The following is a 12,479-nucleotide window of genomic DNA, read 5'->3' on the forward strand; positions in this document are numbered from 1 at the left end:
CAAATAAGATTCAATAAGCTCTGACTTGTTTAGGAGAATAGAGTTTACATAGGATAAAAGATTTACTTTTCTTCAGAAGTTTTGAAGGGCACACATAAAAAACCCAAGTAATAGACAACATCAGACATAACATCTCTAATCTGGAAAAAGTACCATAGATACTTGTTCATAAGCCAAAACGTTTTGGTAAAAAACTGAAGCATCAAAGAGCAGGGGTCGGCTTATCAATGGGTCTACACCAAAAGTTGACGATTTTGAGCTGTATTGAATTGAATAATACATTGTCATTAGAGATCAGAGGTTGACAAACTTTGGCTCCCGGCCCGTCAGGGTAAGCCACTGGTGGGCCGGGATGTTTTGTGTACCTGGAGCATTCACAGGCACAGAGCCCCACAGCTCCCACTGGCCACAGTTCGCTATTCCCAGCCAATGGGAGCTCTAGGAAGTGGCAGCCGGCATGTCCCTTGGCCCACGCCGCTTCCCGTAGCTCCCATTGGCTGGGAATGGCAAACCGCAGCCACTGGGAGCTGAGGGTCTCCGTGCCTGCGGACACTCCAGGTAAACAAAACATCCTGGCCCTCCAGCAGTTTACCCTGATGGGCCAGGATCCAAAGTTTGCCAACCCCTGAAATATAGGGTCGACTTATGAAAGGGTCCCACAGTTTTTGCCATTTTTACCTATCCATCTTGGGGGGGTTAGCTTATAAACAAACAGGATAATGAACGAGTATATACAGTATTTAGCCAAAAATTGTATGTGCAAGGCCATTATTACAAGCAAACAGCGAAGCACAGGTATATTGCAATGCTTCTTGTCTCACTTCCAAGCCTAGAATTATCTCTTTGGGCAAGTGCAGCCAGATCTTCAATGTCCAAATGAGGTTAGGAGCTTGTCTTAACATATCATCTGAAAGACAGGTGTAGATTTGTCAGTATAAATTTTGTCCTGATGAGAAATAGCATATTCATCTTTATTGTAGCCTCCGTGTGTGTGCATTGTTTTATATGCTCATCTTGCAGGCTTGAGATGTATATCTGATATACAAAATTTGAAAACATAGCATTTGAGAATGCTTTCGTCTAAAACTGGTCAGAGTTACTGTGTCTCTTTTTTTCTTTTTCTCTCATGACTAACTGAAATTTTACATACAAGAATTTTCTGTTTTCCTTCTTACAATGCATTCAAATCTACTTCTGGTGTTATATTTGCTATCAAATCATTCAGTTACAATTGTTGTATCTATGTAGCTCTAAAATAAAAGCCTTGCTGCTCTGAGTTTAAAATGATGGATGGGTGTTTACTAAAGTATTCCCATCTGTAGCTGCTAATTATTCTTTTCAATGTCCTAATATTAAGTGTGGAGATTGAAGGTTCTTTTTGCTTTTGTTAAGGTTGAATCAGTTTTCTTTCCAAATTAAAAATATCTGTCAGGGTAGTTTTGCTGATAATGATTAAAAACAATGTCATGGCTTAACAGTAAAGGCAACATAAGAAAATCTTTCAAGAGAATTCACTTTTCTTGAAACTCCAACTACATTTGGGGAAAGGGAAGTAATATGCTTGTTAACATCTATCGATGGTTTTTAGGTTCCTGTATTCAAGAATTAAGCTTTTTAAAACAAAAGGTTTTTTAAAAATTGTACATGGTCTACAACCAATAAAATTTAAGTTCAACAAATGGCCTTCAACTCATCTTTGGGCAGATATCTCATCCCGTATTAGCGGATTCATTTACATAGATCCACATTATGGGATAGATTCACAAAAGGACTTAGGCGCCTAACTGACACTTTGGACACATAAATCCCAGAATTAGGTCCCACTGGAATTCACAAATCCCTCATTCAGCTGCCACCAAATCCTGTAGGTGCCTAAACTCACAAAGAGCCTTTATGTTTGTAGTAAAATTTCCCTGGGCACCTATGTTTCTGTCAATCTGCATAACACAGCAACTCCACACCAGGTGTCCAGACACATGTCCCAGAGTGATTTACAAACTGGGGAAAGACAGGCATTTCTCTGTCTAACTCACTTCCAGGGTCCGATCTGGTAGGCAAACTCTTAGTACATTTAGTGGCTTGGGCCCCTATAGGTGAGCATACACTAAACAGCCTTCCCCAACCCCAGGATTTCTTTCAGTAACAGCATAGGCACCTAACTCTAATAGAGGGTTTGCAACTGAGAATCCCAAGTGCCTCCCTGAAGCTTGGATTTAGATGTTTATCTCCAAAAGAAGGATGGGGCTTAGCACTCACTCGTCTTGGCATCTCCCATTGGCTAGTTTAGGTGAAGAGCTACCCAGCATGTTGGATTTTGTCAATCTCGTTCTGATGCACCTTTCTCCCTCTATTCTTTGTATAGGGAGCCTAGAGGCCTAATCCAGGCTTTGAGAACTAAGCATGGTGATGCTGAGTGTTGCCACACCTAAATTATCTCTCTGTCTAGCCCCATGTGTTTATATGGAAATTCCAGGGTTAAGGCTGAGTTTTGCACTTAAAGCAGGGCTTTAAACACTTTGCTATGTGTGAAGAATACAGAGTATCTTCCTCAAAATTACAGCAGTTACTCTGGGGAAGCCAGAGCATATATTGTAACTGCTTTGCAAAATAAAGCAACTTGAAATTCAATTGAACCGGTCAGTATACTTTGGCTATTTGTGCTTCTGCAGAGTGGCATTGAGTAGCAAGAGCACAGTGGTGAATATGAACAAGAGTTAAAAATTATAAAATGATTTAAGGTTAATAATTCATATCTTCAAATCATCAGAATTATGGGAGAGGGTGGGAGTGAGTTGGGAAACAGAAAAACAAATAGCTGATGCATCTTTAAAAATCAGTTTAGCATAATCTAGGATCACAGATTCTAAAATGCCTTAATCAGAATTAAAAGTTGATAACATGGTATTGCTACAGGGCAGAGTTAAGGAAATCTGGTTGCCCTAACTGTACATCTCCTGCTAGGGGAGCTGAGGCAGGAGCAAAAGCAGAACCGTTACAGGAGCGAGACAATTCCTTCTAAGTTTCCACCTTCATACAGCACCAGTTGCATTAACACAGTTCCCTACCTCAGGCCCAAAGTAAATTCCTGTCCTATCCATCCATCCTCAACATTTCCACTGAATCCCCCCACCTTCTCCTCTTCCCAATTTCATCCTCTATCACCCCTCCCTCCTACATAGCCCTGCTCTCACCTACCTTGTGCCTTCTGCTGCCCAGTCTGCCTACAGGCTTTCATAAATAACTATTACCTATTAAAAGTGAATAATAGATCCTTTCAACTACATCCTTTCATATCCTGGAGGATTACTTGGCACATTTTCCTACAGATTTTTAAAATAATTAAAACAAACCTGTTTCCCAGATAACTAAAACCAATCAGCCAATTGCAAAGTAAGGGTCAATTTATCAGTACCTCTAGCTGCTTTGCTCTGCAGCAGAATGGTGCAAAGCAGATAGAATGTAACTGGGAATCTCACCCTAATAGTTAAAATGATTTTTGAAATGATTTAAGGCTGATATTGCATGGATTCAAATCATTACAAATATCTCGTGGTAGGATTTTCTTTGTTTACTGTTCGTGTATGACCTTTTGAATAGGTTAAAAAATGCAAAGAAACTCTGAAACAAAAAACTGTTAACATGGAATTAAGGTTGAAAGTCCATAACAGTAATTTGTGATAAAATACATCACAGGTAAACAACTTAAACACCCAGGACTCTGTCATGTCATATATAACTAGCAATAGATCAGTACAAATAAAATTAGACTGTATAAAATTTATCTTAATTTTATACTTTTAAATTCTAAAGACCCTGGGCCAGACCTTTAGCTGGGGTGTACTGACATATCTCCATGGTCTTCAACAGAGCTATGCTCATTCACACAAGCTGAGTGTCCAGATCTATGTTTTCTATTGGTAATGGGGAATTACTATCTCTTTGTTAATTTAAATAACTTGTAGATTCTATGGTTTCAGGTTGGACACCTCATAATCATGATCATGGAATCAATTACCTGTTTATCTATGAAATATGATACAATAATGGTTCAAATGCATATTGCACAATAACTTAAAACACCACAAAACTATGTTCAACAGGAAAAGAGTTTTTTAGAAATACTCAAATACACTGCAGAAATGCATTAGCTGTAATATAGAATAGTAAAGTATTACAACACTGGCAATAAAACTAGCCTATTATTACTGCTTTTATCAGCATACTAGCCCCCTGAGAAGGTATGAATCGCTTTCATTGTGTTATCTCTTTGCAAACTAGCTATTGGCACTGACTGTGGCATTTGTGCTGCTGCACTGAGATCCATTAGTACCTGAAAGTCTCTAAACTAGAGATCAGGTGACACTTGATTTCCTTTTTGGTGATAATTATTTCTGGTTTGGCATACAACTCTCCTGTCGGCCTTTAATCAGAAAAATAACACCAAAATAGCTCCCCTTTCAGCTTTGCAGAATAAAAATGTTAGTTAATAAGTTTAACTTGAAATTCAGGTAAATAAATTATGATTATTAAAAGTGAGTGCCTTTGCTTTCCGTATATGACATATGTCAATGGTGTCTTATGCACACACACAAAAATTATCCTCCTAGGAGAAAAAAGTAGGTGTTGGAAGGTTAGTTACACTTGGCATGAATTGCTGCTATGGTTTCCAAAGTTAAGGGGAAGTTATGGTAATTATCAGCCTTGGCTACTGAGTCAGGAACCTGCCCTCAGGAAAACTAAGCTTCCCCAGTGGATTTTACGTGTTGACAGGTTTTTTTCCCCTGTAGCTTTGAAGAAACAGTGGGATACTTTGGGATAAAGCCAAAGTCTGGTGAGAAGGAGATCACACCAAACTACGTTTTCACTGTGTGGTATGAGTTCTGCAGTGACTTCAAGACCATTTGGAAACGAGAGACTAAAAACATTTCCAAAGAAAGGTAAGGTTCTAATAAAGTCATTAATACTATTTCAGATGTCTGGGAAACTGTTCCTTCTCAGCCAAACAAATTATACTCCCATATTTCACAGGCATCATTGTTTTCTTTCAGATCAAATGGGCATCAAGGAAAGATTATTTCCTCAGGGTACGCAGGAAAATTCACCAAAGGCATGCTGTCCCCACACAAAGATAAACACATATAATCTGATAAATTACACTTTCTTAACCCCTTCCAATTACTAGCTAGTAAAATGAAAAGGGAGCTATGCTAATTTGTAACAGATTGCTTCTCTGTGTATTTTCATGTTGAGCTAGTCTAAATGAGGCGATATTGCTGTCGCAGACAGTATGGACAAATAAAAGTGAATGCTTTTCCAGTTAATATACTGCACTTGCATCAAAGGGAAGCCCCTGAGATTCAGGCCACACTTAGCACAGTGTTGAAGCCCCACACTGAATTTACAGCACCACTTCTGACTGTTGGTATCCTGCTGAGGACATCAAACTGCATGCCGCTAGATCTCACCACAGTCTCCTGATTTTATTAGTTTGAGTAAAAAAATAAAATAAAATAGAAACCCCACAGTTCTAAGCCTGATTTAGAAAAAGAGAGAGAGAGGCTGAATTCTTTTTTTAAAAAACAGAGGAAAAAATCTGTTGTATGCAAATACTCCATGGTGACCACATATTTTTGCATTGAAAAAGTACTGAATGGGTTGTAGTACACTCAGGCTTCAGAAAAAATGTTTAACTCATTTTCAGTGCAAAATATATATCTGGGTGCATGTTCCAAATTCAATTCGGTGAAATAAGAAAACATACTTCTGGAGAACATATTGGTGAGAGTAGTAAATGCACTAGTGCTTAGGTTGTTCATTTTGCTCTACCTCACAGTGAATTGTTGGATTGACTAGTTGGTATTGAATAGGTAAAAGCCAACTTTTAAAGACATGTCAGAAAAATCATAAATTCCCAAATATATTTAAGCCCTATGAATATTTTTCAAATCTGGTGTTAATTAACGATAATACAGTTTTTAAAAACTTAAATAGTATAACATTCTGGATCATTCATTTAACAGCATAAAAAATAAAATTAAAATTTTTACATCATGTAACATGTACAGGGGTATCCTTTATATTTGCTTGTGGCTGATTTGACAGGTTATACATCTGAAACTGTATAAAATCAATTGGCATTTAGCAGACTGCCATAGACTTCCACAATACAATAGCTGGATGTATTTTCTGTCCTTTTAGTATCATTCCATTGCTAGTAATGGGGAATATAAATTAATGTACAAAAAAAAAAGATCGAGGCCACACATCCTTTCCTTTTTAATTTATATAGTACCAGGATTCTGACTGCATACCAATGGCCCTTCAAAGAAACTGGTTTAAATACCCATGTAAAGGCATAAACATTGCATTAGACATCTTAAAAGAACGTCTCAACTATCTTTAATATATTATTCAGGCTATTTTTGTTTGTAAGTAAAACTATCCACCATCATTTTGCCTGTTTCATAGCTAAGATACTGTCAAAATATTAGCATATTGTCATTCTATTTACAAATAAAAAGGTAGTATAGATGTCTGATCCATTCTGCTAATGGGTCTGATGTGATGTTTATTCCTGTTCATGAATATAAAGCAGTAGCCAGTATAACACAAAGCACCAGGTTTTAAATTCATAAACACTTCAGATTCACATAGATAATATTTTTTAGTTTGTTTCAAATTATTTTATTAGAATATCATTAACCTTCAAAAGGTTTGTTTGGGTTTTGTTTTTGTTTTTTAATTTAAAACCTGGGTGATTCATCAAGACAATGTGCTGCTGAAATGAAGAGCCTCATGAAATAACTAAATTAGAATGATGGAAAAACTGTTTTCATCATCTTGTAAAGTCATGACCCTTTAAAGGTTCTGTTTTACAAAGTGTGAGACTGACACTTCACTAACCGCTGTCCAGGAATAAAAAGTTGAAAGAAATTTAAGTAGCAATCACTGTACATTGTGAAGTAGACTTTTTTAGTTTTCTTTTTATTGCAATGGTAGACTTTAATAACCTTACTGTGATAGGAATGGACCGCTGTCTTCTGTAGCTGGGTAAAGCTGATTAATCCGATGCACGATTTGTTTTGCATTTCTACATGTTTATAATTAAAATGTAAAAAAGATACGTATTTATCAGTAACAAATTCTTCTTGTATCTCGGGAGGAAATATTGTAGAAGCAGAATAACTAGCTTTAGTCAATATTTTAAAACTTGGGGGTCATCAATTAGACACTTAAATATTTATTTAGGCACCTAAATAACTGACACCTAAACAGTCTTTCGAGATAAATTCTATGTGAGCTGCAGATGTTTGGCTTATCCTTTCTCAGAATTAGTCCAGTTATGGAGGTGCATAAATGTGGATTTCATTGTCTAGCTTTTGGAACCCAAATGTGAAGACTTTGCCCTGAGTTTTTTTCTGTCACCATCTAAAAATTTGATTGATTATAATTAGTATAATTAGCAGCTAAAGATTTCTGAAAGTACAGAAAAAGAGGTTAATAGTACCCTTAACTAAATGATAGACTCAGCTGCAAGATCTTGTTTTGTCTAAAAACTACTTGACTTCTAAATGTAACAAAACTGTAGAAATCTAATTAGATTTCTATCCAATGTTTTTAGTAGCGGAAACACTTTAACCATGTTGCCCTGCACTTAACTGACCATGAAAATAAGTTAGCTGCTTGCAAAATATAGTTGAATTATTGTTTCTTTCCTGGACAAACTCTGCACATCATTTAGGAATCCGAAACAGAGTTATAGATGTAGATATTAAAACTACATGTGTATAATAAATAAATGACTGTAGAGATATATGTAGAATATTTTCAAAATAAATTCCCTATATAGGAGTACTTTCCCTTTCAGACATACCATTTCCTCCAGTGTTAGTGTGTAACTATAATACCGTAAAATCTGCTTTGAAGATCACCTCTTTGTAAAGAGAATCTGTCTAGAATGGCCACTTCCCCTTCATCCGCTAGATATATTTTCATGTAAATGCACCATAATACCAACCACATGTGGGGGACATTGAAGACTGCATTTTCCACAAGTCCAATTATTTTATTGGCAGCTTTTTAATATGTACATCTGTATGTCCAAACTATGAAGTTTCTTCATAACACATCTTTCTTCTTTTTTCAAAAATTTCTCATGCTAATTAAATTGAAGAATACATTTTGAGTTACAAAACAAACAATATTTTGTGATAACAAGCCAATATTTCTCCAGATCTTTTTTATATTTAATTCCATCTTCATTCTTTTGATAGGACTATTGCTTTTTTATTGGCAGTCGGTGTGCAAAAGAAGTCAGAAGATATTACCTTTAAATATCTTTAAAGGGCTATGCTAGTAAATATTTTATTTAATTTACAAAAAGTAGTAAACTGCCTACCGCACCAGATAGACATTATTTTTATAAGTAATTCACACAGAGCAGTTGCATCAGACACATTGTGGTTAAGGGTGTCCAAGTACAGCATGGTAAGAATTGTGTAGTAAATGCTAATACAGCATTTCTCTATAAATATGAAAATATTTAATCATGAAAGAACTCATTGCTGTTGATGTGCTCCCACTATTTGTGATCAGTTGCAGTCACATGACCAGGATAGTTTTAGAGCTGAGTTAGGCCACCTATTTCAACTTGTTTTTCGATGAGTCTTCATAGCTCAGTAGCAGATACTGGAGGAGAAAGAGAGACCCTAGATTTGTCTCAAAGGCTGGAGAAGGCATGATCGTTATTTAATAAACATTGTCTTACTCTCAATACTATACAAAACATAGAAGAAAGTGTGATCCCTGGCCTTAATTCAAATGTCTCTTTCTTACATCCTGAATTTCATTCCTGCCACTGAGCACTTTGTTGGTCCCAATTAAATCTTGCTACATAGTAATGTCCTTGTCAAATTCACTGCCTTCTTAGTCCCATTCCAAACAGTACTACATCAACACACACTAGGGAACTTTTAGTACATGTGAGCAGGTTCCTTGCAGATAATTAGTATGTGACATGCTGGTGTGCACTAGAATGTACACTCCAGCTGATGTGCACTAATGCACAGTGTAGACAACCCAATAGTCACAGAGACGAACCATTTTGGATTAATCCCCAAGAAAATCAGATAGCTCTGAATGTGACAATTCAGGTAGCTAGTAATAAGTAGCAAAGGGCCTTAAGTCAGAAAGGGAGGAGGAGGAGGAAGGCTTTGAGTTCCAGGCAGACTCCAGTCAATTTCTCTCTCTGCTCGAAGATGCTGTTGGCTTTCAGTGTGCACCTAAATCTTCTAGCCAACTTTGATTTGTTTACCAAGTACAGAGTGATTTACTTTGACTGCTTGACTGATCATGCCTATGGTAATACACTCCTTGCTTGTAATATTATGTGATCCATAGGAGAAAGACTGTAAATAGAAAAATATCTTATTGGTGCAAAAACTCTTACAGTATGTAATTAGTAGTTTTTAATATTTTTGGTATTCAAATTAACCTAAAACATGATACTCATTTGTGTGTAATTAACTTATTGTGATTTCTCAGAAATAATTGCCAGAGTAGAATTGTTAAATCTTATTCTCACTACTACAGTGAGCGGGGATGGGAGAAAGCATCTTTGCTTTTCTGTGGGAGGTTGGCCTGAGAGCAGAGTGGTGATTTTGTGTTTTCAAGGTGCAGTCTTGATTTTTGAGGAATTTGTTCCAGGTGTACAGCTTGACCACATACTTGCTGATATCTCTTAACAAGAGAAAGGTGTTGACCTAGTTTGGCTAGGTTTAAAAGCCAGTCATCAGCAAACATAGGAGCAGAGGTGAAAGTAAGCCGGTATGGTATACCGGCAAGAGCCAGTACACCATGCCAGACCGCACTGGCTTCCGCGGCAGGGATTTAAAGGGCTCTGGGCTGCCCGCAGTTGCAGGCCCTTTAAATCCCCGCCCAGGGCTCTGGCAGCCAGGCTGGGGCTGGGATTTAAAAGGCTCAGAACTCCTGTGGCTGCTGGCAGCCCAGAGCCCTTTAAATCCCACCTGCAGCTCCCGCAGCTGGGCTGGGGCTGGGATTTAAAGGTCTCAGAGCTCCCCGCCGCTGCATACACAGGAGGTCAGACTGGATGATTTGGTGGTCTCTTCTGGCCTTAAACTGTCCAATTCTATGACCAGTTATGGTTTTCAGTTTCACTAAAAGCACTAGTCCTTGTCCTAGCTGAGCATTAGCAAGTTTCACCCATGAAACAAGCACAATGGTAGTGTACATGTTTTATTTTTTTAAATATTATCTTACTGCAAAAAGAGTGCAATTAAAATCCTTTACATGTATCAGAGGGGTAGCCGTGTTAGTCTGGATCTGTAAAAGCATGTTTCCTTTACATGTTTCTCAAAAGTCATTTTTTTTAAAACAATGACATTTAATATCATGATGGGGATCTTACTTCTATATAGACCCAAAAGCATTTAACATTTTAACTGACTATCCAAACTATTTCTCCTGGACATCCGATCTAATCTGTGACACCCACACAGCACCAGTGGAATGGAACAGGAAAGTTGCTAATTAGCACTGAGCTGTACTACGTATTCATTTAGAACAAGAGCCAGATGAGACTTCCGCGAGAATTTAAGTAAGCTGAAGTTAATTATTCAAGTTGTAATTTTCCCGGGAAACACACCAAGTGTAACACCAGACAAAAAAAGCCCTGTAATTCTTGTGTTCAGGGCCAAGTGATCAGGGCTTCACTTTTACATCTCATCCAAAGAATCCCAAAGCTAGACTCTGCTTAGCTTGTGAGAATTATTGGAATCACCCTGCAAGGTGATATGGCTTTAAGCTGTATGGTGTTAATAGTTATTACAGGTTTGTAAAAAATGAATGATATCTTATGATACTTTTATACTATCATGGTGTTCCGAATAAACTGTGGATATCTTATTTATCAGCTTCTGATGGGAAAATAGTTAATATTATTTTCAATATTATGTGCAGTTTGTAGGCAAGTGATTTCAATGTCATTCACCATGTGTTCATCCCACCAAGAGCGCCATCAGACTTTGATCCTGATTAAAGCATCTAAACATTACTGAAATACTGCTGTGTTAATAATCTGATTGGCATTTTATTAGACCTTCCACATAGTCAGTGTGTTAATGACAGCATAACACATTGTCTCATAAATGCCACACATAGTTTCACAATATTACTGGAATCTGGCCTCCTTACAGTGTTTAAAAGACTGTACATTGCAAATCACATTTAAACTAAATATTACTATTTCCTCATGAGTCCTTAGGGCTCTTCCATATTGGTTTGAACAGCATGAATAACCAGTGTCACTGCCATGTGTTCTACTGTAAAAAAGGAAGTGTCAGTGACCCTCTTCTCATTACTGGGGTAACCATCTCCCTTCCCAGCTTTTCTTCACCTTCCTCCTCCCTACCCCATATAAACTTCAGAGACACGTTCTCTTACTTCTGATCTCTTCCATGTTGTTCATACATTATCCAAAACAATGGATGGCGATCAGAGTGAGCACCTTATAGACTAACAGACATTTTGGAGCATGACCTTTCGTGGGTGAATACCCACTTCATCAGATCAGGGTGAGGTTCCACTTGTTGCTGTCTTTGTGACTGTGGTGATTGTTGTTTGTATTATGATAGAACCCATTATGTTAGGCACAACACTGACACACACGATGCTCTCTGCCTCAAATATCTTATCTAAGTATATGATGGGAGGCAACATATGGAGACAAAAAATGAGATTATGCTTAGTGTAATAAGCGGCAGCTGAGGTACACCAGTAGTTGAACCATTGTCAAGTGTTTTATAGGCATCACAACCTAAGTGGGTTTTAAGGAGAGATCTGAAAGATGATAATTAGATTGCTTTGGCGATTTTTTTCAAGACATTCTTGAAAAAACATTCCTCCCAGACAGAAGGGGCAGCCTAGAAAACAGGTGAAGATGCTTGTGGGGAAATTTGACCAAAGAACATTAAAGGCTGGCATCATTCGCAGAGTGAAGTCAGAGTTTGACTGCTCTATATATTTCCCTTCACTCTCAAAGCTCTATATGGTAGTTTGTGCATGAGTGTAGGGGGAAAAGGGAGCCAAATAGAGGGATGCAAAGAATGTTGTGATGTGGTCAAAGTGATGTTTTGCATTTTTGCAGCAGTATTTTGAATGGATTTAAGGGTGTCAAGATGGCATTTGTTAAGCCCAGAAAGGAGTCGGTTGTCATAGTCAAGATATAAGCTAATGAGGGTTTGTACCAAAGTTTTAGCAGGATGAACAGAGAGGATGGATCTTACAGATGTTTTACAGGAATAGCTGTCAGAGTGGATATGGTTTAGACAGAGGGACAAGAGAAAGAGGATACACAGATTACAGGCCTGAGTGGCAGGGAGGATAGTATTGTTGTCCACAGAGTATGAGAAAATGATGTGTGCCTTCCTTGCAAGGTCCTCTGTCAGAATTCCTGCTCCGGA

General features: G+C 37.7%; 1 protein-coding gene across 5 annotated transcripts in view; it reads left to right on the forward strand.

Annotated features, from left to right (window-relative positions):
• The window catches only part of FMN1 (formin 1), a 362,805-nt gene that overhangs the window by 333,901 nt on the left and 16,425 nt on the right, over positions 1–12,479 (forward strand). For 4 of the 5 annotated variants that reach the window (XM_050954781.1, XM_050954785.1, XM_050954782.1 and 1 more), the window contains one exon: positions 4,788–4,937. The exons of the other annotated variant lie outside the window; for it this stretch is intronic. In XM_050954781.1, coding sequence (XP_050810738.1) covers positions 4,788–4,937 — 150 coding nt within the window. The remainder of the gene's footprint in view (positions 1–4,787; positions 4,938–12,479) is intronic. 5 annotated transcript variants of the gene reach the window in all.

This window comes from Gopherus flavomarginatus, chromosome 5, assembly GCF_025201925.1.
Source record: "Gopherus flavomarginatus isolate rGopFla2 chromosome 5, rGopFla2.mat.asm, whole genome shotgun sequence".
NCBI classification, from domain to species: Eukaryota; Metazoa; Chordata; order Testudines; family Testudinidae; genus Gopherus; species Gopherus flavomarginatus.